Source organism: Tympanuchus pallidicinctus, unplaced genomic scaffold, assembly GCF_026119805.1.
Source record: "Tympanuchus pallidicinctus isolate F22 unplaced genomic scaffold, pur_lepc_1.0 scaffold2, whole genome shotgun sequence".
In the NCBI taxonomy this organism is placed as follows: domain Eukaryota; kingdom Metazoa; phylum Chordata; class Aves; order Galliformes; family Phasianidae; genus Tympanuchus; species Tympanuchus pallidicinctus.
In genome coordinates this window covers 16,983,119-17,010,741 of record NW_026294721.1, presented here as the reverse complement: position 1 = coordinate 17,010,741, position 27,623 = coordinate 16,983,119, and the positions used below count along the sequence as shown (strand labels likewise).

Below are 27,623 nucleotides of genomic sequence, written 5' to 3'. Positions count from 1 at the left end.
TGCGGTTTGTCTCTGGGCTTTTCAAGGATATGAACATTAATTCTTCTGAAAAAGTAAAACAAGAAACCCATGAGCTATTTGTTCTGTCACAGGGAACGATTCACATGAGCTGTGGTGTGTGTGATCACCATCAGTTCTTACTTTTGGTATTCTGCAGTAAGAACTCTGTAGCTTGCTGCTGGTTTGATAACGAGAAGCCTTCACACTGCTTCAGTCTTTAAGCAGTTCAGCCTGTAATTAAACTAAATGCACATCGCAGAACAGTTACTACAAATGATTAATTTTAATTCCAAGTAGCTAATACTCTCCGTTAGCTACCTGGTCTGAAGTTACTAAAGTATGCAAGTAAGTCTGATTACAGACTCACTTACTAAACCCTCACAAAATGGCCTGGGGTGAAGAGGACCACAATGATCATCCAGTTCCAACCCCCTGCTATGTGCAGCGTCGCCAATCACCAGACCAGGCTGCCCAGAGCCACATCCAGCCTGGCCTTGAAAGCCTGCAGGGATGGGGCATCCACAACCTTGGGCAACCTGTTCTAGTGCATCACCACCCTCTGTGTGAAAAACTTCCTCCTGATACCCACCCTAAACCTCCTCTGCCTCAGTTTAAAACCATTCCCCCTTGTCCTATCACTTCCACCCTTGTAAACAGCCATTCCCCCTCCTGTTTATACTCTCTTCAAGTATTTGGAAGGCCACAGTGAGGTCTCCCCAGAGCTTTCTCCAAGTAAACAAGCCCAGTTCCCTCAACCTTTCAACCTCTTGATCCATTTCCCACCTTCGTCTCTCATTCTCGCCCGCACCGTGCCCTCTCCGCTCGCATCCACGCTCGCACTCCCCCCAAACACGGGACGCGAAGCAGAGAATGGAACCCGCGCAGCAGGGCGCGCTTTCAGCTCTCCCTGAGCGCCCTCTCGCGATGCGCCGAAGTAACGAGCTGAGTGGTTCTGCCTTTCCCAGCGGCAGCGACAGAACGCCTGGACGCAGCGATTTGCAAAGCTCCTTTGGTTCAAAAAGGTGAAAAACTGGGTTAACTGCAGTCCGTCTGCCAACAGATCTAGCCGGTGTGCAGGACTGCTCCGCCAAATCACCCCTCACATCTCATCAGGCCAGCGACACCTACGGAACGAGTCCGTGGCTGTTCGCGCGTTATTCAGCCTTGAAACCGCGCCAGAGAAAGATCGGACAAGATCTCAGAACCAAATCCGACCAGGCGTGGGCCGGTTAGGACAGAGCAGCGGAACAGAGGCACCGCGTGCTGCACGCGCCTGCTCACGCTCAGCTCTCCGTCCCTGTAGTAGCGCTACAGGCAGGCTCGGTACCACCGCCACGCGGCCGCCCACCGCAGCCCTGCCGCCCCCCTCCCCCAGCCCGGGCTGAGCGGCGGCGGGCAGAGGCCGCGCGCAGCCTCCACGAGGGCGTGCAGGCGGGACTCCGCGCGGCGCACGCGCAGCACCTGCCCCGCACGGCCGCGGCGGGAAGCGGACGGCAGAACCGCCCGCACGGCCCCGCGCTGCGGAGAGCGGCCCGCGGCGCGCTCGCCGGCCCTCGGCCATGAACGCGGAGAACTTCGCTTCCAGCGAGCGGCTGGTGACCGCCGCCTACGTGCGCCAGGGGGCGCAGGGCCGCCGCGGGCACGAGCTGCTCCTGCGGGCGCTGCTGGAGCAGGTAACGGGCCCCGCGGGGGGCGGCTCGCAGAGCGGGGCGGCGATTCCTCCGTCCCCGCGGCCCGAGGCGGCCCGCCGCCCTGCGGGGATTTCCGCCGCCCACGGCTCTGCTCGCTGCGGCCCTTCGTACCCCGCTGCGGTTGGGTTCCTTTTGTCGTCGCGAGTTAAGCGACCTCTGCCCCGCTGAGTTGCAATAGCGGTGCTGTGCGCGCTTTGGGCGGCTTTCCGCTGGGGATCCGCTTTGCGGTAGGCAGAGGCGAGCGTGGCTCTTAGAGCAGAGCGCTGGAAGGAGTGCGTCTGTTGCAGTTGCTGACAAATCTGTCTGCAGCTTCCTGACATGCCGGGTAATAACTGCAAAGGAAAACACGCAGGTGTGAAGATGTGTTGTAACTGTTACTATTCATAATGTTTTGGATTCTGTAATATCCCAGTTCTCTGCACCCGGTTTTACCCGCCGAGTTTCTGTAGTATTACACTTCTGTTTTGAGAATACATCACATAATCCACAGCGTTACAGCTTGTGAACAAAACCTATGTGCTGCAGTGGCTTGGTGTATGCCGTACAGAGCTCTTGAGAGTGAGAAGTACTCAATATCATGGTACGCCAGCGTAATTGCATTGAATGTATGGCAAAGTCATTATTTAACTTCCGGTTTCAGCATCTAAGAGCTGCATCAGTTGAATAAGTTGTGTTTGTTCTTAATTTCCAAGTTTATGAATTATCTTTCTGTATTCTGAATATGAAGGGAAAGTGCCCTGAAGATGGATGGGATGAAAGCACCATTGAACTCTTCCTTCATGAACTTGCCATAATGGACAGCAATAACTTTCTGGGCAACTGCGGTGTGGGAGAGAGGGAAGGCAGAGTGGCGTCAGGACTTGTTGCCCGAAGGCACTATAGGTACAAGTTTTATTGGCTATTTGAATTATTCGGTTTTATTACTGATGATTTTGAAGTGCTTATGCTAATTGTGAATTAGTTATCTGAGACCTGGGTAGCATTTGAAGAAAAAAAGAATGATGCAATATTGAAGCCATCTAATTTTCTGTATTAAGTTTTCATTAATAACTCATTGGGCAGTCTTGAATGTAACAAAAATATTCGGTGGCTGTATGTCCTGTAAAACTAGTACAAGCCTAAGATGCCAAATTGACTGCAAGCAAGGAGAAGTCTTTGTGTTTTAAGATAATCCATACATTACTTGCTTTTTTTAATACTGTACAGTTTTTTTTAATTAGTGCATCAATCAAAACTACTGAATTGTAGATGTAAAGTACTGAACATCCCCAGTGAACGGCTATTTGGTTTTTTTTATATTCGTTACTATGTTTATAATGTGAAAAGTTGATAGGCATGTAAAAACTCAGTCTATATAAAATTTATTTTATATGAAGTGAGCTGAATTATGAAGACAAAAGGAGCTATTAATGGCTCAAAGCCCTTGCTTTGGAAGGGCTATAGCAGGTACTTTGGAAGCTATAACTAGAGGCTCTGCATTAATGTCATTATGAAGATCAGCTTTTTGCACAGTGTTCTGTGCTGAGTGGCTTTGCAGTTTCATCCATCATGAATGAAACTGAGTGAAATTTCTTGGTGTATTTCTCCTTGAAATAGTAGCACGAAAGCTTATTAGAGACGAGAATTTTAGTGAGCTTTACCATATGAAAACTGAACTACTTAGGCTTAATGTCTTTCAGAAGCCCCAAGTACCATGAAAAATTAATGAAGAAAACCACTAACACATCAGTTTGGACTTCCTGTTTTCTGTTCTGCTCTCTAGTCTCAGATTTGTGAGGTGTGGAAGGCAGAGTTGCGCTGAGGAGAGTGCCCAAGTAATTGCTGGTGTTGCTGGAGAGGGCATGCCCAGCTTCTGGCCATAGTGAGCCTGGGCTGTCATTTAGCTGCTGTTGATCTCAGGTAGCTCTGTCACCTGACATCTCATCTTCACCTGAGAGTCAGCAAGAACAAGGAAAAGTTTAGAGGCTTTCATCCATGCACTGATTGCTGAAATGTTTTGCCTAGGAGCTTTGGGAGTGGGAAAGGTAGCAGGAGGTTGTTCTGAAGCAGTATTCTACGCTATGCTCTGCTGTAGGCAACTGACTTTTGTTCTTTGGGTTTCTGTGTCTGGACATACCTGCATTTGTAATGCTAATTCAGTAGGCATTGAGACGTTGCTGGGGTGCACTTAAAAGTAAGCCTGGCAGGTGCTCACGCTGTTGCTGTATTGGATCTTTTTCTTGAAGTTTTTTATTTGCTTTATGGAATATTGTTTGTCTATTGCTCAAAACAAAACAAAAAAATTTCATCCTAATATACGTAGATGGTTGCAGTGGAGTTCATGAGAGTGCATTGGATACAAAATCTTCTACAGTTGTTTATCAAATTAAATTCTTTCCAGTAGCAAGAATTATTGCTTTGCAGCATGACAAATCTTGATGTGTGTTTTCAACCTTTTTTGTTCAGGTTGATCCATGGAATTGGAAGATCAGGAGATATTTCTGCAGTCCAGCCTAAAGCTGCAGGGTCTAGCCTTTTGAACAAGCTTACTAATTCAGTTGTTCTGGATATTATAAAGCAGGCTGGTAGGTGTACATCTGAAAATCTCTCTTTTTTGGCAAAATGTCATGTGTTCTTCATGTTAATTTCTGACTTACTTTTTCATGTGCAGGTGTCCGGACGGTGACCAATTGCTTCGTGGTTCCTATGGCAACTGGCATGAGTCTAACTCTGTGTTTTTTAACATTGCGGCACAAGAGACCAAAGGCAAAATACATTATTTGGCCACGTATAGACCAGAAATCTTGCTTTAAATCGATGATTACTGCAGGTAACAGGGGGATGACTGGTTGCATGGTGTGCTTTTCTAACAGATACAAAACTTTATCTTTCAGAGTGAATTAATATGCTTGGAATCATATCCAGAAAAGGTCTGATGTATTGTAGTTGTAAGTGCTTTATTTCTACACATCTGATTTCTAACACGAAATCAGATGTATTTTCCTATTGCCTTATAGAATGTGGGAGTATGCTGAAGTAGGGAGATGTATATAGTATTGTGGTTTCTAGCAAAGAGCACAATACTAAGTAAATTAGAGTTCATTTTTTAGTTAGATGCCTAATTTGCTTTCCTGAGAATGATGCCAATCTTTGGTTTGTGGTTCAAATCCCTTCTAAAATTTATTCAAAAAATAAAAGGTGTCTTTGAAATTGGAATCAGAAGGTGACAAGCTGACTGCCATGGTGTTTTACTTTGGAACGTGGCAAGTGTTAGCTGCCCCATTTGTTTTTAATCTTGGTGTGTCAGTGCTCAGTCAGGTGCCTTTCTTTGTTCAAACCTTATTTCCTTCTCAAAAGAAATTCCCTGTCTACCAGACTGTAAATAACTAAAGATAGAAGTCCATCACTTCTCCAAAGCTGTCCCCTCCTGCCGACAGACCCATGGAATCAAGGAAATGGCAAGTAGGGGATATGTGCATGAACTGAAAAAGGGTCATACCTGAGCAAGCGGTGGCATAGATTCTCGTCCTAGTTCCTAGGAAACATTTCATTTCAAGGCCAGGTTGGATGGGGCCCTGGGCAAGCTGATCTACTGCCCTCTGATTTAGTGGCTGACAACCCTGCCTGCAGTGGGACTGTTGGAACTAGGTGATCTTTGAGTTCCCTTCCAAACCAAGCCATACTATGATTCTGGTTTTTGATATAAAAGATTCATTGGATAAAAACATCTAAACAGAGGCAATTCTGTGCTAACGTGTCTATATTATTAAACTAAGTCTGAAATTATCTGTTAAAAGAAAAAATGTACATTTTTGGCTGTATGGTAGAAATGAAAAGCCCGCAATTAGTTGGAGATTCATTGATGTACATTTGGATCTTGTTTTTGTTAGGTTTTGAGCCTGTGGTGATAGAGAATGTATTAGAAGGTGATGAGCTACGGACAGATATTGAAGCAGTGGAGGCTAAAATCAAAACTCTTGGTGCTGAAAATATTCTTTGTGTGCATTCTACAACATCTTGCTTTGCTCCAAGGGTACCTGATAGGTAAGTAGACTTCATAAGAAGTACGTTATTTGTTGTCAGTGAAAAAACCTACATGTTTTGAATGCTCAGTTACTGCCAATAAGTGAAGTGCATCTAGTGAAGATGCATCAGTCCCTGTGTTTAAGGGTGATGGCATGTTGTGAAACAATGCTCCAAATGTTTCCAGAAAAATGTATTAGGAAAATGAGAATGATAGAGAAGGTCTTCTTTCTCCCTTATGAATGAAGGTTAATAATGGTCACTTTGGCTGAAATTAATGCCACTTTGACAGAGGTTTCTTAAGGGATTTTGTGGAAGTAGTAAGAGTAGAATCTCATAGAAATGTGGTCCAGAAGGTATAGTTCCAGAGCTAATGCCAGATGTTAATATTCATCCTCCCTTTTCTACTCTTTTCTTCTAGCTAATGATGAATTTTCCTAGGCTAATACAACTGCTAAGAAAAACAACCTATCGCCAACATTTAAAATCATTGCTTGAATTGCTTTTTCCTGCATTATGGTGATGTCTGTAGCATTACTAAAGATGTACTGATGTGGGGAAACCCTTGAAAGCATGTAGGGCAGTGCTATGAGAGTATAACATAAGATTTGCTCTACTGTCATGTATCTGGGTTTGAACATTTACATTTATAGCCTGATTGCCTACAACTTAAAATTTCCAGCTGTTAAATCACCATTAAAAGAAACCTAAACTACCTTGCATTCTTTCTTCCTATTGTGTGTCCATATACATAACTTCTGTAGTTGCTGCAAATGTGTCAGTTCAAGCACTTTCTGAAGCAGAGATGAGCACTGCAATTAGGAGATGAGAAACAGAATATTTGAGACATTATTTCTGCACATAAATTAGTTCTAAAATATTTGAAAAACAGTATTTATCATAGATTTAGCCTAGTTGCTAGAGGGAAGTTAAAAGCAAATAATTCTGTCGGAATGTTGTTTGAAGTTGAGTTCCAAATTTATTGGCTACCTTAAATCAAAGCTATCAAAATTGAATGGTCTATTTTATAGCTTTGGTAAATGAATCTTTTCCTTATCTGCCTCCTTTTTTTTGACATGCAATTGTTTTGTTCTCTGCAACTAAGAGATGAAATATTAGGTAGTGGCTCTGTGTTATGATATACCACAGATATAAGAGAATTTGAATGCACTTTCTATTTAAAGGATACTGTCAACTACTGAAGGCCATAACATCCATCTTCCTACAGGAAGGAGAATAAAGCATTTCTGGAGGATATCATTTTTATGTGTCTGCTTTTAAACAATTTACATTGTTAAGGCTTTGTTTAGTTGTGATGGTGATGTTTTAAAATTTTATGTGAGTTAGGATTGTTGAATGATTAGGATAAGACCTATAGCTCCTTCGAAGCCTTATGAGACTTTATGGATAAAATGTACTACTGTATAAATCCGCTTATTAGAAAGACTTCAGTCTTCTGTCTTCTACCTGTTGCTACAAGCTGTCTCTAGAGGCACTGTATTCAAAAGAGAGCCGAAGGCAAGAGGTGACTTTTTGGTTAATTAATGGACTTAATAGAATTCTCCACTTTGTCACTTTCATTGGTATTAGAAGAAAGACCAAAGTTGTTGTTTTTTATGAACTTTCACAGACAGGAGAGAAAGAAAGGACATAGAGAAATATTTCGCCATTTATGCTATTTGTGACTTTTGGGAACTTGAGTAGTAACCAACTTGCTTTTATGCTTTATTTTTCTGATATGACTAGCTGCTCTTATTGGTTTAATTTAAGCTTTGGAAGCATACAAGCCAGTGTGCTTTATTGTTTGCTTCCCATCCAGAATCACATATTCTTTTCAAACTGTAGCACTCCTGTCCTTTATTGTAGCATGGATCAATTATTCAAAGAAATATTTGTAGAAAAAGTGCTTTTTCTGTTTTCTGGATCTGTAGCAGCTAGCGTATTGCTTTGCTGGGACTCAGCAGGTGAGAAAGATGATCAGCCATACAGAGTAGTAGAGAACCCTCTGTTTCTAGATTGGGAATTTCTCTACCTGCACTTGGAAAAAAACAACGACATATAAGAGTGGAAACTGTTTTATTTGAGTCTTGTTGGAAGGTGAGGAATGAGTCTGAGTGAGCAAGACCAGCAAATCAAAGGGCAAAAACGTTGCCTGGTGTAATGTTTCCTGTTAACTCAGGGTTCAGAATGTTGGTAAATGAGAAAAATTACAGGACATGCAGTTCCTGCTGAATATCTTGACTGTTGAAGATGAATGCATGCATTACACTACGAGTGTTACCTAGCCAAACTTGTGCTTTACATACCTGTAATTTCTTTAGGAATAGTACTGTGATGATGTTGTTTTCCTAGGGATTGAGGTTTGGAAAATTCAATCTGAGGTTTGTAGCTGAGTTTTGCATTACGAAAGAACACAAGGCAATATAATGGAAATAGAATACAAGAGAATGTCACCTCTTGTCACATTTTATATGGATGTCAGTAAATTACCGTGAGAGGCTGCACAAAAATAGACAGGGGAAAAATGCATTGAAGACTTGAATTTTTCTGGTACTTTTTAAAAATAGTCTTTATAATCACTTCAAATTATTAAGTATTTATTTTTGAAATGGATTTTCTTTTTAAAAGATATTCGCAAGTTTGTTAGAAATCAAGGTATTAAAAAAATAAGAGCGTGATTGGAGTGCTTTGGAAAGGTTACTAACAACATGTGTGCTTAAAAAGCTGAAGACTCTCAATGGAAATGACCTTTGCATTCAATTAAATCTTAGCTTCACTGAGAAATAATTCAAATTGGCCTTTCTGTAATTCCAGGAATTTCTAAAGGCAGATGAAAATTTTCCTTTTTTTTTTTTTCCTGAGCAAACAGTTAAATGAAGTTTTAATGTTTTGATCTCCACATCCAGTCCTTTTCAAGGGTATCATTTTAAGGGTATCCAGCCCTTTTGAAGAACTTTTTTTCTGTTGCTCAGTTGAGCTGAACTATGCAAGTGAGATTTCAGCCAAAGGGCTGAAGCACTGGTTCTTAGGGGAAAAAAAGATAGAAACCTGTAAAGGCTTCCTCTTTTATGAAGTTCTCAGTTCCTCAAGCACATCTTGAAACTTCCATCAAACTGTTTTCAGGTTGAATGCTAAAAGAAAAGGACAATGTATGAATAGCTGCAATTCTGTTAATTATCACTAAAGTAGGAAAATATCTGAAAGGATGATTTGAGATCTGGGTACTGGGTTCTGGACAAAACTTTCAGCGAAGCATGAGAAATCTCAGCCTAGTTCAACCATTTGTAATATATGTAAAAGTTAATAGAACTTCCTTCTTAGCCTTTGTTGCTAAAGGTGATTACTGCTGCCACGAGGCAGTAAACAAGAAAGTTTATTTCCTCTTTCTGACCTTCTTGTAGACCTTTCAGTCTTTTAATGGTCTGATTGATAACATGGATTACAGTGATTAGTATTTCTCTAAATTACAATTTTATGCTCATAGGCTGGAGGAATTGGCTAAAATTTGTGCTAATTATGACATTCCCCATATTGTCAACAATGCATATGGAGTTCAATCTTCAAAATGTATGCATCTTATCCAGCAGGTAGGAACTGTGCATTTCAAATATATATATATATATATATATTCTTAACAAGCATGAGAAAACATCTAATCATAGACAATGCTAGCAAGTTTTACCATGTGTCACAGCTTGGAAATTAATCCCACACATATCCTATAATTGAACTACTTTCTGAGAATGCGGAGCAGAAGGAAATAATACTTCATATGTTTGTTGTTTCTATTGTTGGCTTTTTATATAATCAAGTTTGTTTAGGCTTCGTTTATGTTCAGCTGTCTTTTATAATGGAGAGATACCCTTATTAATCTTTCTTAAAATACTTCATAAAATTATTGACATAATGACCTACTATCATGAAATAATTGGTTGTACTTGAATGGGAATTAAGGCTTCAGCAGAACGAGTTACTGATTTTCAAATTTTCTTCCATTTCTAAATTCTCCAAATCACATGTTTGATTGGCACCATCCTGAAGGCACATGGTGGTACAGCAGCACTGTGTAAGCGTTGTCACTTGTCAGTATTGTATCTCTGTATCACAGAGAACACCTGAAAAAACTGTTGAATTCAATGTTGTATTCAAAACAGGTTCAATTTCTTCTTGCTGTTTTTGCAAAGCAAATTGTTTAATACCTGAGATCAGCCACAAAGCATACAATGCCTGCATTTTTGCTCATTGCAAATTCATGCAATGTTTCTTTGATATTTCTCTGTTCTCTCTGTTGCCTGTGTATTTTAACAGGATCCAGGGAATGCTGAACTATTATGTATATGCCGATAATTTTTTTTCTGATTAAGAAGACACTGTTATTAAATGAGCAAAGAGCAGCTGGATCTTGTTAGCATTTCTAAATTTATCTTGAGAGACTGAAGGAATGTGACAGAAGTTGCAATGGCGTGTGAAATAGAACACTGTATATGTTTGATTTGTGATGATACATGGGCACTGCATTTAACTTGCTTAATTGTAGTGAACTTCTAACATGAAGGAGGCTGTGGGATTGCTGAGTTTTGCTGCATATTATGTCATATCTGATGATTTTCTCAGGCTGCAAAGCCACGAATAGAACTGTTCATGTTTCTGTTTCTGTGTTTTTCCCTAGCTTCTTGGTAGATGGTTTGTTTTCTCTTTTCGGGTTCTGGGAATGTATACATTTGAGCTGTCATTTATTTACAAGAATTTATTTCCTCTGATAGAAAATGTACAGTCCATGTGGAAGTAGTTACTAATGAAATCAAATGTATACCTGTCCCCCATGCACTGTCATAGTAAAACACAGAAATGACTTTTAGTTTTATCTGCCTTTTTCACTCTTTTTGTCACAGATGTTAGCTCTGCTTCTGTTCCTTGATTTTAATACAAAGTTCTTATGTATGTAGTTGAATACTCTTTAGTATGTATGATCGTTAATAGACTTTCCAGCTTCTGTTATGATGCATGCTTCTTAATTGCACAGTTCATTGATACTGTATTCCTAAAACTGAAGTTGCACTGCAGAATCACCGTGGTTTTTTTTTCCTAATTGCTAAATGTTAGGGGCATTTTGTTTTCCAGGAAGAGGGGAAGTCTTTTGAGGAAGTTACCTGGATCTTAATTTTGCAGGCAGCATTATATGAAGGAACGCTGTCACAGTCCATTTGTTTTGATGCAGATTACGTGTATATGTCAAAAAAGGTAGTTTTGTTTCCTGGTGAGGCATTAACCTGTAGCCTTTTACTGCCAGAATCTGTGGCACGTTTTGAATTGTACAGTGTTAACTGTGTAATTCCCATTCAATTCCAAGAGAATTTTTTTGATAGTTGCTGCAAATGAGCTGGACTTTTGAAGACATGCAGGAACTAAAACCAATATTTTAAATCATAGGAAATGAAGGTTGCTGAAGATGGTGTGTTAGCAGACAGCAAAAAAATTGTAAGCAATGCTAAGCAAAGGTAGTGCTGTGATTTAAAATTCTCCATCACAAATAAAATATCTGAGAGAGTTTTAGGAATTATATTCGTTTTATTGCTGGATTATGGGTAATTATTATGCTTTCCCATGTTTTTTTCCTAATACGTGCTGTGGATTTTTTTTTCCTTTTGATAAAGGGTGCTCGAGTAGGCAGAATAGATGCTTTTGTTCAGAGCCTGGACAAAAATTTTATGGTTCCAGTAGGTGGTGCTATCATTGCTGGCTTCAATGAGTCCTTCATTCAGGAGATCAGCAAAATGTATCCAGGTAAGTAGCTCACAAATTGATTTCATCCATACAAAATAAGAGTAGAAAATTTGATTATCAACTTTCTTTCGTATAATTTTTGTTTGTTTTTGTTGTTTCAGAAACTTAACATGTACCTTTTGTTTTGTTTTGCTTTGCTTTTTCAGGAAGAGCTTCTGCATCTCCTTCTTTAGATGTCCTCATTACACTTCTGTCTCTAGGTGCCAGTGGCTACAAACAGTTACTGAAAGAGAGAAAGGTAAACTTTTTGAGAAGCAGCGTTTTCTTGGATTCAGCTCTTAAAGTGTTGTTGCAAAACTGCTTCATGTAGTAAATCCTGTTTCTGTCTTGAAAACCGTTAAATTTCTTTGGAGTTTACAGCTCTTAATCTGGAAAGGCAATATGATACAAATTGAGCAAATAATGTTCGTGCATGAGTTTGATTTCCTTCTTGTATTTCAAATGAGAGATTTTACGTCAGCTTAACTATCTCATACAGTATTCATATTTATTGTTCAAGAGTACGACTGATGCAATAGAATTTTGTCCAGTACCATCTGAGAAGTGCTGTGCTGTGTAATCGCAGTGCTCATCCCAGTGCTCTTTGCTCATCTTCATTTGGCCATATTATGCTGTTGTGCTATGGTAGTGTTAAATGCTGTGTACCGTATTCTCAAGAAGATCACAGTTTCTGATTCTGTGTTCTGGGCCACAAAAAGATTAAAAGATTGTCATTTTAGGCATCCATCTAGATACTGAGCTAGGTTTCTTTTCTGTCTCTCCCATGCATGTTCTGTGTTGTATATAACCAAGTTTTCAAAATATTAAGTGTTCTAAAATTGGAACTTTACATCTTGAGTCATCTTCAGTTCTGGATGTACTAAAAGGCTTGTTTTTGCTATCTGTAAGCTTTAATGCAGAGAATTCTTTTTATAGAATGTTTTAGGTAAGGAAATGTTGTGCATTAAGTACTGTAAATTAATAGTTTTAAATCATGAGCGATTTGTTACATACCTTAATTTATTTAGGAAATATGTTTCATTTGTCTCCTGTTGGCAGCTTGCTGCTGCTTCCGATATCTGAGCAGGATGATAGTGCTGTGTGCCATGACTTGTTTCTAGTTCCTTGTACTGGCATGCGGAAATTCTGTACTGGAATTGAGACCCCATAGGAGTGGCTACAATATGAGAAGAACAGCAGGGTTGACTTTCAAAGGCTATGATGTGATCTGTGCAAGCTATGTGAAAACATGGTTTGTGAAAGGCTGAAAGCAGTCACTCTTCTACCAGTAGTGGAATGTAGTTTCTAACGTTTTGTTCTGAACCAGTGTATTATCACAATATGTGGGTTTGTATCTTCATTTAAAGCAAATTTATATATTTTTCCCCTCTTCTTCTCATCTCCAGAAAAACTTCAAGTGACTTTATCATGTTTTTTGCAAAACTGATTTTGATGTTAGACTTACACTTGCATCAGATATGTAATGAGCAGTATAATTATTGCCACCTTATGAATAATAAATTACTTGTAAGTAAACTGTCTTAATGAATAGCTGCATAATATTTTAAATCATATCATTTTCTTAGAAGTAGAATTCTAAAGTGAATAAAGCATTACATTTTTACAACTTCAGGCCTGTTTTATTTCAACATGAGTATACTCTATAAACATAGCCTTATATATGGCATAAATATTTTTCTTTTATTGGATTTGCTGTAGAAATAGAAACCTTTTTTTGCTTAAATGTGTTTGTTCCTGAATTGTAAAAATGTAATAATGATGGTTTATTGCCTGTGCTCTGTGAAGGCAGAGGCAGAGCTATTAGGCTCTCAGCAGGAGCTATTTATAGGTTGACACTGAGTACTCCTTTCTATATTGGTTCAGTTATACCTACTCACACAAAGTCAGCTATAAAAAACTTCCAGTATTTCTTTCTCTTTTTACACTTATTCACTAGTGTTATTTCAGGTTACTTGAGTTCAAGCCAGAAAAACCAGAATATCACTGAGAAGAGGTTAATCTCACACAACCAAGGGAAAGAACTAGTCATAGAATACCCTGAGTTAGAAGGGACCCACAAGGATTACCAGGTCCAACTCCTGGCTCTGTGCAGGACCACCTCAGATTCAAGCCCTTCGTCTGAGAGCATTGTCCAAACATTCCTTGAATTCCAGCTGCTGTCACCACTGCTACCAAGAGTCTGTTCCATGCCCACCACCCTCCGATGAGTAACCTTTTCCTAATATCCAACTTGGCCCTCCCCTGACAGAGCTGTATATTGTTCCCTCAGATCCTGTCTCTGTCACCAGAGAGTAGATAAGCACTGTCCCTCCACTCTCATCGTGAGGAGATGTCACAAAGCCTCCTGTCAGCTTCCTTTAGGCTGGACAAACTACATTATCTCATCTGCTCTTGATAGGGTCCTCTAGACACTTCACCATCTTTGTTTCCCTCCTTTGGATCCTCTTTGATAGTTGTACATCTTTGTTATATTACAGTGTGCTAACATGCACTCGGTGCTTGACGTTGAAGCTGCACCAGTGCAGAGCAGAGTGGGACAATCCCTTCCCTTTCCCAGTTGTCAGTGCTGGGACTGAAGCACCTCATGATGCTCATTGGCTCATACTCAGTTTGCTGTTAACCAGAACTTCCGGATGTGCACTGCTGCTCTCAAGCCTCTTATTTCCCTGACAGTACGTGTATCCAGAATTATCCCATTCCAGCTGCAGAATTGAGCACTTGCTGTTGACTAGTGGTGATTGCCCAACCCACTAGTCAGTCAAGATCTCTCAGAAGACCTTTCTGCCCTTGGGGATATCAGCAGCTCCTCCTAATTTAGTACTGTCTGTAAACTTAGTGTGCATTAGAGTCTTGGACACAGATCATTTATAAAAGACATTGAACTGGCCCATAGATGGAGCTCTGAGGTACCCCACTAGTAATTGGTCTCCAGCCTTCAGTAACCCCATCTACTCTAAACCTTTGAGTTCAACCCATTAGTCTGTTGTTCACTCATCATGCCATGTACTTGTCTAGCTGCATGCTGTACATTTTGTCCAGAAGAATGCTGTGAAAGACAGTATAGAAATTTCTGCTGAAATCCAAAAAGATCACATGAGATGGCTTTTCTTGGTCAACTGGATGGATAACCTTGTCATGAAAGGAAATTAAGTTTGTTAAACAGGACCTTTCTCTTTTGAACTTGCGTTGGCTGTGACCAATGGCTGCAGTCGTTCGCGTGCGTTTCAGCAACTCCCATTATGATCTTCTCCATAATTTTACCAGGCACCGAAGTGAGACTGACAGGCCTGTAATTACCAGGGTCGTCTTTCTTGCCCTTCTTGAAAATTGGAACAATATTTGCCAGCGTCCAGTTTCCTCAGATTCCCAAAGTCACTGAAAAATAATCGGGATAATATCTGCAAGTTTTTTTCAGTACCCTGGGATGAACCCCACTGGGCCCCATAGTCTTTTGTGCACCTGATTGGAGCAGCAAATCTTGTATGAGTTCAGAGTCAGCCAGGATGATGTCCCTGTCTATGGCAAGGGGTTGGACTAGATGATCTCCAAGGTCCTTTCCAACCTACTTCATCATTCTATGATTCTGTGGCACAGTCCCTCAACCCAAGGTGGGAGGAGCCGCCTCAGCCTGCCCACCTCCCAACGCTCTGTGCCAGTGCTGAGCAGTTCTTCTCTTTGGGCACCTTCCACAGGCGTCCCAGGCCCTGACAGAAAGCTTGGATATGCCCTGCTGCCTCAGGCCTGGGTAGCTGCATGATGTTTGGGCAGCTCTGTCGGGGAAGCTGAGCCAGTTCCAATGAGTGCAGAGGCTGTAGGGGATGCAGAGGACACAGCTTTCTGCTGGGTGAATTCCATTGCTGATTCAGCTCCTTGTGAGCAGATTAAAGCCTTCTTCTGAGTTGACTGTTTGAACTGGCATGGTGGCAGTTTCTCTTCGTGTCCGCTACTGCATCTGTCCCATTTTTCTCCTGCACAGGGATACTGTTTAATATAGGAAGGAGATTGTAGGAGAGAGAGGAACATGTACATGGAATGATGTTTTCTGACAGGATGGCCTTCGTGGAGTATGAGGTTGTATGCTTTGCTATAAGAGGGCATATGGGAACTGCTGGATCATGGCCTGAACCTCTGATTGATCACCTGAGACAAGCAGTAAGTCAGCCCTGGGAGCACAGCTGAAGGCAATTCACCTGTGCTGCCGGAAGGGGTGGAGCCTGGCTGCACCTCTCCTAGAGCCATTTAAGAGCTGACTGCCAGGGGGGAAGGATCTCTTCTGGAGATCCCTCCTCTGGAGTTTTGCAGTGAGCCCAGGACGTGGGTAAGCATTCTGTCTATTCTCTTTTTGTTATTATAATCTGATTTGCCAAACTCTCTTGTTTATTTCATAATTATATCATCTTTACATTCATTGATTATACAGAGGGTAAAAAGGGTGCGGTGAGTCTGAGGACTGAAGAGCAAGGGAGTAACGCACACATACTGTCTGATAACTGTGACTATATGCAATAGCATAACAAGGAAAAGATTGGAAGTAGTTTATCTCACTTGTGCTAGGTTCTCAGTATTATTTTTTTACGCATATGTCACGTTTTTAAAAGTGGCTTTCTGACTTCAGAAAGGGGTTCTAGGTCTTGTAATGCAGATGATGGCAACAGGTCCATACTCAAATTTGTTAATACTGTTGCTTTTGAAGAACTCATGTAAAAGTTAAGCTTTTGAATTGACTCCTTTGATTTTCTCAGTACCGTTTATGTTGTGTCCCATATTCTGTATTGCTAGGTCTTAAAACACTCTATTTATGTTATGTGTTTCTTTATCCAGGACTTATGTAGCAATTACAGTGACTGCACTGCATAGTATCATAAGCAGCAGACTTCAGTTAATGATCACATCAGAATTAATGGAAAGTGTGGAGTCTACATTCTGTGACAGGTTTAATATTTGTTAACTGTTTTCCAATGTGTAGGTAACTGTCCTGTTAACTCAGCTTAACTAGTTAGTATACTGGTAGTAGTGGAAAGGTAGTAGCTTCATTTTGTTTTCAGCAATTACATCTGTCAGCAGTATTTTCTTAATAAACTAATGGTCAAAATAATTCTGATCTTCTGAAATGAGATGTATCTGTATTCTGCTGTTTGTATCCTTTTGAGAGTGGTTAACTGGAGTCATTCTTACATTCCTAAAAAGTGTGAATCTGAGTCTAAAATATTTAAAACCACAACTACTGGGAGGAAATTGATTAAATTTTACAGTTTGTTAAAATACTGGTTTTACATTTCTGGCTGTGCTTAATGCACCCTCAAATGCTGTTTGCCCAGCACCCCCAAGGTCCCTTTTTGCAGAGCTACCCTCTGTCCACTCATTTCCCAGTCTGTATTTGTGACCAGTGTTACTTCCAGGTACAGAACCCAGCATTTTCCTTTGCTGAATTTCATGCTGTTAATGGTTATCCGTTGTTGTTATTACAAAGATTTCAAACTTTGTACATTTTTAAAAGTTTCCACTGTATTACGAATTCAGAACAAAATTCTTGGTATTGCAATTGAAGAGTGTCTATATATGAGGCTATGTGGGATTTGTAAGTACTCCAGATGTACACATGCATTTTCTCTGCTGTTTTTTGGCTGCATTTCAGGAAGTAAGCCTTCTGGTAACGGGGCTTCATGCTCAGCATTGCAGCCTTTTTTTGTGTGCATGAAATGGTGTGCCCAGTGTCTGATCAGGTTGCACATCAGATGCAGCTACTCTGTCTCATACATAAAGCAGAAGAGCAGCTGTGACAGTTCTGTCGTGAGCAACTACTGCAGCAGCAGCAAAGTGTCTTAAGATGAGACCAAATCAGACTCAGGTACAGCAGATGAGAGTTGTCAGTGTGTATGGAGCACAAAAGGGCTGTGAAGTTTTGTGGTTTGGTAAGTTTTTAAGGGGAAGGGGAGAATTAAGCAATGAAACATAATTGACATGTAGTGCTTGGGTTGTTCGATGCAACTTCAGCTTAACAGTTAGCTCCAAACAAGAAAGCTTCATTGGCTGTCACAGAAATGCAATTCTGTAAACTCTTATTTGTATATAATTGCTTAGGGTGCTTATAAATTGTCCACATCACAGAAATGTTTTGTAATAGGGGTTGGTTATAGATTTGACCTCACAAGAATGTTTTGTATTTCATTTTTTTTTTTTGAAAGGCCATTAATCTATTTTATAACAATCTGTAAAATAACACGAGGGCTTCCAGTGGGAAAATGCAAAATGCAGTAGCTCATAAAAATAAGTTTTTGAATGTGTGCAGTCAAACACATAAAATGTGCACTTGGATTCTTTTTTTTTTTTCCCCCCATCTTTCTATTATTTCCTGTTCTGCCAAATTGCTGCATTTGTGAAGGCTGATCTAGTAACCTAAGTATTTTATTTAATATGTTTGTACAGTGGGTCACTGGTTGTAACAACTTGGAGTCCTCAGGTAATAAATAAGTACTGTAAGAGATGCAAGAGAGTTCCTTAGACATGATGTACAGAAATGAATTACTTGGGAATTTCTTCCTGCTCCAAGAGAAGTTTTTCTCAGAACTAGTTTCATAGATAATACCTCCACAGTAGGCAGAGTTGATGTATAGTTCAACTGTAAAGTAAATAGCCAGCAGAGGGAGCCCAGATTAATTTATGAATTGGATTACAAAAAGTACTGATCTAATGGCTAAACATATTAACGATGCTCATTGTGGAAAGCAAATAACACATGAGTAATGTGTTTGTGTTCGGTGATGGACTAGGGGGAAGGGAGATGTGTTTGAATATTTGAGTAAATGTTTTTCAACTTCTGCAAGTGAACTGTAAATAAACTGATGGATTGAAACCACTAAATCATTTCCTTTCAGAAGGCCTCTGCAAAATATAAATGATTCTTCACACATTTTGAGTTCTGATAAAGAATCACAGATGCCTCCCATGTTGTTGTTGTTGTTCCAAGTGTTACAGCAACTGTATGCTCTTGTTGATAATGAATCCATATCAGAATTTGTTCATAGAGCAGAATCCCACTTTTTTTCTCTGGCAGAATTCATCTCATGGTATTAGGAAGCACAGGTCAGGAGCGGCGGTCATTTGTTTGCTCGTGAAGTGAGGCTGGGCTCACTGCAGTGGCTTAAACAGCTGTAACATCCTTCTAACTTAGCTGCTACAAAACTCATTTGGTTTCATAAGACCTGTGGGAGGCTCTGTTTAAGAGCATAATTTTGATCACAAGCTATAATTTGTATTTGTCAGAGTGTGCGGGTCAGAGCAGGATACTGGTCTGCAAACAGGAGAGACAACTCTATTTAAGGAATGAAAAATCACTTGTCAGGTCCAGAAATTGATGAGGATGCTGAAACGGGCAGTCACATTGAAGTAGATGAGCAGCACAATCAGAAAGAGGAAAAAGATGGTGTTCAGTATTTTTTAAAAAGAATACCCAGTATCTGCATCTTTTTGCTAGTATTTATGAGAAACTGAGCATTAAAAAGGACAAAAAAGCAGCCAAAGAGCACAATAAGGAGAATGGTGTTTATTCTTACTGTGTTGCATTTTGAGCTGATATGTGATGAGGAAGATAATGAACTGAGGAGGACTGTGAGCAGCTATCGTAGATTATCGCAGAAATGAGGCAGAGGTGAAGGAAGAGAAGCAGGCTTTAATGTGTGAGAGTGGCATCTTAGCCAGAATGTTTATGAACTCCAGTTTCACAACACTTTCTCAATCAGAGTGGAATCTAAGTGGCATCAGAAATTCAGGTACCTCTGTTGTTTTAGGAGGCTTGTACAGGAGAGGTGGGTGATAGGAGGAGGACTGGCAGTGGAATGTATGTAGAAAATACAATCGCATGTACTCATATCTTTCTCTGCTTAAAAAAAAAAAGCATACTGCCTTTCTTGTACAGAAAGAGAGGTCTATGAACTAATGGTAGCTGTGATTGTACAAGTGTTAACAAAAAGTGATTGTTTTAGTCTGAAACGTATTAATAGAAAATAATACAGGAAGCAGTTGGTCATTTGTGTTGGTTCATTCTCTGGCTCATGGGACTGGAGTGAGGGGAGGCTCTTGCAGGAGTGGGTAAAGGTCAACTCCTTCAACAGGATACTAATGTGGGGGAGGACTGTAGAGTGCTAATCTCTTCAAGATTTTGCTCCTCTGGGTTTCAGTTTCGCAGAGAGAATGGCTGACCTCCCAAGTATGTATATTATCTCAGATAGAGAGCATTCTGCCATCCTGAGAGGAAGAACAAGGTTAAGGAAATGGAGCTGTTCCTTTATAGATGGATTTCAGAGAAGTATCTGTCCAACCTATTCGATGCACTTATAAAGGTTGTAATAGAGACTTAAAAGTTTTGTGCAGTAGTGGTTTTTTCTGTGTTTGATAGCCAGTAACAAAAATATTGTTCTTTTTTTTCTTCCAGGAAATGTTTTCCTATCTTTCAAGTGAGTTGAAGAAGTTGGCAGATATCCACAATGAGAGACTGCTGGATACACCGCATAATCCCATATCCTTAGGTAATTGTGGGGTTTTAAATCTTTAAAAAGAAATTCTAATATGGTGTGCATTCATAATGCACTTAACATATACATTTGCTATACATTAGGCATTGCACACTGCACTCCATTAAATTATTATAAAGCCAAGATGAAACCATTGAACCCAATAAGGTAACCTATTATAAAAGCAGAGCAGTAGGGTTGTGACTCAGGCCCCTTTTACAAAATTGCTCCTGTGCAACATAATCAATTATTGTAGTCAAGGCAGGCAGAAGATGTCAGCATGTTACTTTATAAATAAATAGGTTTTAAAATAAATTAGGATATAATTGCTGTACACATCATCTTATATTGTTGTACTACTCGGGATATTTGTTCTAACCAAAACTTCTGCTGAACACCAAAGTAATGTTACACCCCTGTGCAGGATCTCTGCCTTACCAGCTCAACCAAAGCAGCCCAACCAAAGAAGTAATCCACGCCAGTTTGTGGAAAACTGGAAATGCTAAAATGTAATATTTATGCTTATTTTTCTTTTGTACCTGAGCACAAATCCTTGGACAGGTTTTTATTGTTGGAAGACACCTTATCCACTGCGGTGCTTTTTTTTTTTTTTCCAGCCATGTCACTGAAGAATCTAGATGAAAATAATGATGCTGCTGTTACCCAGCTTGGATCTATGCTTTTTACAAGACAAGTTTCAGGAGCGAGGTGAGAATGCTGTGAATTTGAAAGTTCTGGGGAGTTGTATTAGGATTTCATAAAATATGTAATAGAATATTTACTTTCTACCAGTTGTCTCATGATTACAAACTTCAGTCTGGCAATTACAAGTCCAAAAGCATTATACCTTTCTTCCTCAGTATTATGTACTAATAATGTGTCTACCTGCCTGAGTTAGCAACAAGGCCTTCTCTTTTAGCTTTGGTGTACTAAATAGATAATCTATCCCCCTTTAGTGTCATTATTTCCTGGGACCCCTTGGTTTCATTTAGTTTCCAGCTGTTGTCTGATCTTACAGTTTGGTTGTAAGCTGCTTAGGAAAGATCTTTGTTTTGTTTATTGCAGCACAAATATGGTTGCTCTGGATGTCAGGGGAATAAGCTTTTAATACTCTGCTTAGCTTTCTGTCATATGGAAGAAAATCCTACTTTCTGGAACTAGCTATATTTAAAAGAAAAATTCTACAACTTGAGCCAGTCTGAGCTGAATTTATTCTTAGCGATACTGGTACATGGAAACATAAATCAAATCATTTGTAATGATTTTGGCTTAAACCTTTTAGAAGAAGAGAATGATTTAAAATTTGTTTTGGGAGAATTCCTTAATATGAACATTACTGCTTCCATGCCAGCTTCTGCTGTGGACTGAATGTGATTTTCTGTATCAGTGCTGATTGTTTCCACATCGGAAGGTATGCTTCATTAGGTTGGATTATTCCACTTTCTGCACATAGAAATGGCAGTAAATCTGTATGTTCTGTAGTTAGATGCTTTTTTTAATTCACCTTTCCCAGCCTTGACATGTCCTGCAGTCTAAGTTATCGCTGGCTGAGATTCCATATTTGAAAAGTTAAGGCTCTCCAACTCTTTGTCTGACTCAAAGGTTTCAGATTTTTCCTTTTATATGCAAGCAATTCTTTTGCAGTACATATACTGTTTGACATGGCATTTCAACAGATTTTAAACATTAGCCTTGAATTACATGGCAGTGGTGGCAATAGCAGCTCCCTGCATTGCTCATACACGGGCTTTGCCATAACCTGGCATTTGAGCACTTGGGCACGGAAAGGATGTGGCAATCAGAGTGGTATTTGTCTGAATACAGTTTCTTACATGAACTGTAGGGGCTGTCTCTGCAGGGATAACAAATTCTTATCAGTTGATTGGTGTTAATTGCTTGTGTAAGCTGTAACTGTAGCCATAAGGTGAGCTGTTCCTTGACGAAGGAAAGAGGTAGATTAAGGTTGTGGTTTATCAGGGAATGAATGTGTACCAAAAACCCTGAGAAATAGGGTGTTGTAGGTAGTGGTTCTTCCTATGAGGAAGAGGTAAAAGCAGTGCTGAACAGCATCCTTTTGAGATGGGAATAAAGATTGCCGTCATAGGATGAGGGAAAGGGGAGCTGTAATACCAAGGTATACATGTGAGGAAATTAAGATCCTGATTTGAGGGAGTAGACTGAAAGAGGAGGCAGAAGGCGGTAAGGAGTAGGTTTGGGAAGATACATAATGTCACGAAAGGATGGTAGACAGTGGTGCAAATGTAGTTCCAGCTACCTGGAAGGCTGAGCCCTGTGAAGCACTTGAACCCAGAAGCTTTGGGCTGCAGAACACAATACTGAGCAGATGTGTGCCCCAAGCCTGCTCCTAGCATGGTGACTGCAGAGGATGTCTGAGGAGAGATAGCATGTCTGATAGTTAGGTCTTGTTATGGAATAGAAGAGTTGGCTGCAGATGTCTTTCATGTCATGCTGAGGAGCTCATAAATGCCAGCAGAAAAGATGAAAATTTGGCTGAGGAGGTGAATGAATATTCACCTGTGCCCACAGACTTTATCTAATTGAGGATCTGCTAACCACTGTCAGTCACTGCAATCCTTAAGCACTAATTTGGAGAATACCCATTCCAAGCCCAACTACAGGAATTTGTTTAGCAGATATTATACTGCATAGACATCTGTGTAAATATGTTAATTGTAATGTATCACATAAAACTATTTAAGGTGTCTTGTAACTCAATCACAATTCTGTTTATTTCAGGGTTGTTCCTCGTGGGTCTGTGCAAACAGTGAATAACTACACTTTCAAAGGCTTTATGTCACATGCAAATGACTACTCCTGTGCTTACCTCAATGCTGCATCAGCTATTGGAATTAAAAAGCAAGATGTAGACATCTTCCTAAAAAGACTGGACAAGTGTTTGAAGGCTTCTAGGAAAGGGAAAGAAAGTGTGAATGAAACATGTACAGCTAACACAGGCACAGACCAACTTGAAGACCAGAAAGTACAGACATAGTAACAAAGGAAGATGCACTTTTGTTTGAAGTATGCAGGTTTGTACTGGACTAGCGCTGTGAATCTGAAGTGCAGAGAATTTGGTCCTGATCTGAAAAGAACACTGAAAAATTTTGGGGTGAAATTTAGGTTTAAAGGAAATAGGTGATTTTCTCCTATTCTCTCTTACAGGAAAGTAAGCATTTTGCACCATGTAAATGTACTTAATATGCCAAAGTAAAGCTCTGCATTCATAAAAGCCTTCAGCTGACCTGTCAGTCTGTGGGTGACTGTTGGGGCTTAAATATTCTGTGATATTTAAGCACATTTTGATTAACTAGATCTTCTGTAGCAGTGATTGAATTTCTTTTGTCTAGCTGTACAACCAACAAGAAATGTTTTACTGCTCTCAAAATGTCTTGCTTTTACTCAGCTTACTTTCTATTTTTCTTTTATTTCCGAAGATTTATATAGAAGTGTTGGGATAACCATTAGTAAATACAATGTTGAAATTGGATGAAGAAATTGTGGAGTTGGAATAATGGTCTTTTTAGGCACTCTTACCTCTCATGAGCTGCCTAGAACAAAGCAGCCCTCAGTGGCAAAGAACTTAGAATACCTAACATCCTGTCAGTACTCAGCTCTTGGAAACATTTGCATAGCTCAGCAACCCGAAGGAATTTTGAGGGAGTGCAGTGATGAAAATGTGAGGCAGTGGAGTGAGAGTTGCCCTCTGTATACATTTCATCTCTTCTTTGATAGTTGCTCATGAATAGAGCAGTCAGGTCAGAGATCCGCTCAAAAGGTGGAATGCTTTGTGGGATGACTGCAGCAGTTTCAAGATCCAATGAGACCAGAGGATGTTTTGGCATTTTTTAGCCCAGTGTTTTTAAGAGGTATAGACATCCGCTTCTGCACCTTCTCCTGCCATTGGCACTGTTGTCTGTGTTTGAATTCATTAATGGAACAGTAGATTCAGAGTCTGTTCCTGAAACAAAGGTTCCATATCACTGGAATGACAGTGCTGTAGGTTACAAAAATTTTTGTTAATTATTCTTGAATGTAATTAACACACTGTATGTAGATTTTTGTCATTTACTGTTCAAAGTGAGCTTAGCATTTGAATACATCTTGCTTTATTTGTAATGCAGTAATCCTTGGGACACCTCAGTTAATGAGTTCTTAATGTCAGGAAACATTCTCGTTACTTTGTTTTGTGGGATCTGAGACAGATATCCTCAGAGCCCTCTGCAAATTGCCTTATCAGTATAGATAGTGCTTTTGAAAGAATTGTCCCTCTGCTGTGCTCAAATGAATTTATACAAGAGGTGATGTTAATATGTGGAACTATTGTATGCTGGTTGCCATCGAGGTGGCCTGACTCAGTGAAGATCATTGTATCTTTAGCCTAGATTGTTACCCTTCAGGCCCATTAAGGCTTGTGGAAGTGAGGGCTCTCAGGAGTCAGTTGGTACTTGTTGTACCATCATGTCTTAAGAGAAAGGTAATGCAGCTTGACCACTGAGTCCTTGTGGCCATAACTAGATGTAAATATTGTTTTGTTTTGATCTGAGATGATGCTATACCAGTTTTTCTAGTCAGTAAAGCTCTCATTCAGCCTTGGGAGACAGAGCTGTGCAGCTCACCCTGCACTCAGCGTATTGGAGCAGCCAGTGAAAACCACAGGGCCTTAGTGATGCCTTTCTTCCTGTTTTGGGATATTGTTGTCTTGTGCTTGAATGAGCGTCAGTTAGTGATTTAATTGGTTATTGCAGATCACACATATTAGAGTTATTGTTATGAGAGCTTAGGGTGGTATGTGGTAGTAGCTACAATAAGGATTTGATAAGCAGTACCCTGAAACTGAAAACAAAGCAGCAATTGCCTTCTCTGAGAGGAAAAGACCTCTACCTTTTATGTTCCTGTAATAAATTGTCTGCTGCAAATAATTCACTCTCTTCTACTCTAGATTGAACTGCTTTCTCAGATAGTGTTTCTCCTGCCTTCAAAATGTTTCCCATTTGAAATCAAACATAAAAGTTTCAACACATCTCTCTGAACAAGTATTCAGGGAAAGAATTAAAGTGTTTCATTCTGATGCTGTGCTTTTAAACATTGTATTTTTCTAATTGAAAAACATTTTAAGATGAGACTTCTGGTTACTTTTTTTTTTTATTTTTTAACATTAGTGTCACTAGGGCTTTTCACAGGTCTCAGTGATGCTACCTGAAACCACACAGTTTGAAATACTTTGAAAATTGTGCCCATTGTGAGGTATGATCTCTTGAACTAAATATCAGTGTTATGTTACTTTGGTATGTTTTCTTTTACCAGTTCACAGTTTTATTTCCTTGCTTTGTTCCTTTAAGCGTGTTAAGCTGTAATGCATACTGAGTTTTTAGAGACAGAAGCATAATATAATGTCATCATAGTTATATTTAAATTTAAATAAATGGAGAAGAAATGGTTATTTATGACATACTTGAAACAGGAGATTCAATAGATAAACTTTGTATTTTTCAAGGAAGAATATAAGCCACTTATTCTCTATTCACTGATGTCTGTAATGAGGTAATAAAATAATACTGGAACACACAGCTATTGAGTCTTCATTTTCTTTATATAATACGGGAAGATTTCACGTCTGTGGCAGGTCTCAGCCACTAACAGCAGCACTGCTGAAAGATGGCAATAACTGGGGCGTAGCTTTGTCAACATATGAAGAGTAAAACAAATGCATTAGAGATATTTGCTTTCTGCGAAGGTCTTTCTGAGATTGCACAGTGAAGTAAGAAGTTCCTTGGCTCAAAAAATTAATTGTGCATCCTTTTTCCTGTCCTCTATATATGCATGTGACACCAAAGGGCTCTACGAGCCTCAGGGACCTGCCAGAGCCAGCATGTCATCTCCAGCATCCACTGTGCTATTGAGATGTTTAGGAAGACAGGGTGGGCTTTAGATAACACTTGGGGTTGTGTAGCAGGAATCCTTAGTAAAACTCTATGAACTGATGCCACAGTTACTAAGGCTGCATCTCAGCTGCTGTTTGTGAAGCTTCCTGTCTCTCATTGTAGGACACAGCATGTAGCTATCGGTGGTGAAACAAGAAGCAAGCACGTGAAATTTTCCAGAAGAATTTAACATCCAGAAATGTAGGAGGTTACTATTCTTGCTGCTGGTTTGTTGCTCTGCCAGAAGTTACTGCCCTGTAGCAGGGGCAGCAAAGTCTGCTTGGCTGCTGCCACAATTCATACCGTTGGAACAACTGCTGAAACTGAGGTGTGTTAAAGTGAGCACTGAGGGTATGAAAAACTGTGCCTGTGAAGCAGGCATGTTTCCTGTTGTATTTCTGCAGAAAACAAAGATGCTGATACCTGCTTCTGAATAACCTTTTGTACCAGAGCAGGGTGTGTGGGTGGGCAGGAACCCCTCAAAGTCCTGCAGTTTGTGTCACTGAAGTGACTTGTGCCTCCTAAGATGCCTGTAGTTGTTCTGTGAGATGCTTTTCTTTCCCTCTGATGTTATGTCTTAAACTGTCTGGATCTACGTAGGTGAAATAAATGAAGGAGCAGATGGACTTGCCTTGTAAAAAATAGCACTGGGAAAATACAGTGTGAGCAAACTGACACTGAATGACCCATCTCACAGACCAGCACTTCGTTTACTTTTGTAGTGTCTGAGATAATGAACAAAACTAAGGACTATTTGAGCAATAATATTGCCCATTCACGCTTCATTCGTAACGATTGCCTCAGATACAAAGCAAATAAAAGCTACCAGATGCAGCAAATTCTCTTGAGCCTAAGAAAGCAAAACTGTAATGTTGCAAATGTAAATGCTGGCATTGCAGCTTAATACACGTATAAACCGAGCGATCTATATTGTGCGATCATCATTTTTTAAGAAAGGCTGGAGCCCAGAGACTACCAAATGTTCTCATCTGCAGTGTATCAGCAGTTCTCAGTCTTCAGCTGCTGTATAGATAATAATTCTAATTGAAGAATCATTACACGAATCCATATGCGAGTGAGAGATGGGCTATAGCCTTTTGTTCAAGATGCTTTAAAAATTGAGTTGCTGTTTTCACTTTTTATGAAGGGTAATTAGATTGCCTCATTTTTTTAAAATGCAACATTTTAATCAACCTGGCTTGGCAGGGCTTGGAATCTGAAGGAAAAATAATCGATGTAACTGACAATTTTTTTAAACAATAGCTATTTAAAGGCTTGAATTGGTTACAAAGTGACTTTCCTCAGAGAGAACCTTTATTCAGATGGCTTAAATTTTGAAACCAGTGCTTGAAAAATTGTGCTGTATGTGCTCTGCAATAATAGTTTTTCACGTATTATGCTTTTTCCCCTCAAACATAATGACATTTTAGTGGTTTAATAATGCCATTTAAAAATTCTAGTTAAAAAGGCATTTGCTCTGTCAGAGTTACTCATCAAACATCTGCCATATCAAATCACCAGTAGTAGATTTATCTTGATGGACCAGCTCCAGTGTTTTGAACCAGTTTCACTATAACTGGACCAAGCTTACATTACTCCTTTTGGGGTCCTAAAATCAAGTTCACAAACAAATAAAGCATGTTTTGATAATTCTATCTGCTGCTCAACAGTAGACTTGAGATTGAAATCAAAGC

General features: G+C 39.8%; 1 protein-coding gene across 3 annotated transcripts; it reads left to right on the top strand.

Moving 5' to 3' along the window:
• Positions 1 to 1,465: 1,465 nt before the first annotated feature.
• SEPSECS (Sep (O-phosphoserine) tRNA:Sec (selenocysteine) tRNA synthase) lies at positions 1,466 to 23,237 on the top strand. Of its 3 annotated transcripts, none has more exons than XM_052682434.1 (12): positions 1,466 to 1,673; positions 2,419 to 2,573; positions 4,137 to 4,255; positions 4,342 to 4,500; positions 5,561 to 5,714; positions 9,178 to 9,280; positions 11,348 to 11,477; positions 11,624 to 11,715; positions 19,909 to 20,002; positions 20,605 to 20,695; positions 21,339 to 21,398; positions 22,745 to 23,237. In XM_052682434.1, exons 1-12 carry the CDS (start codon positions 1,560 to 1,562, stop codon positions 22,998 to 23,000), a joined length of 1,527 nt encoding a protein of 508 aa, XP_052538394.1. In that variant the 5' UTR covers positions 1,466 to 1,559; the 3' UTR covers positions 23,001 to 23,237. The 3 variants fall into 3 exon arrangements, with proteins under 3 accessions (XP_052538394.1, XP_052538395.1, XP_052538396.1); XM_052682436.1 differs by lacking the exon at positions 1,466 to 1,673 and adding an exon at positions 1,775 to 2,043; XM_052682435.1 differs by lacking the exon at positions 21,339 to 21,398.
• The last annotated feature ends 4,386 nt before the right edge of the window (positions 23,238 to 27,623 follow it).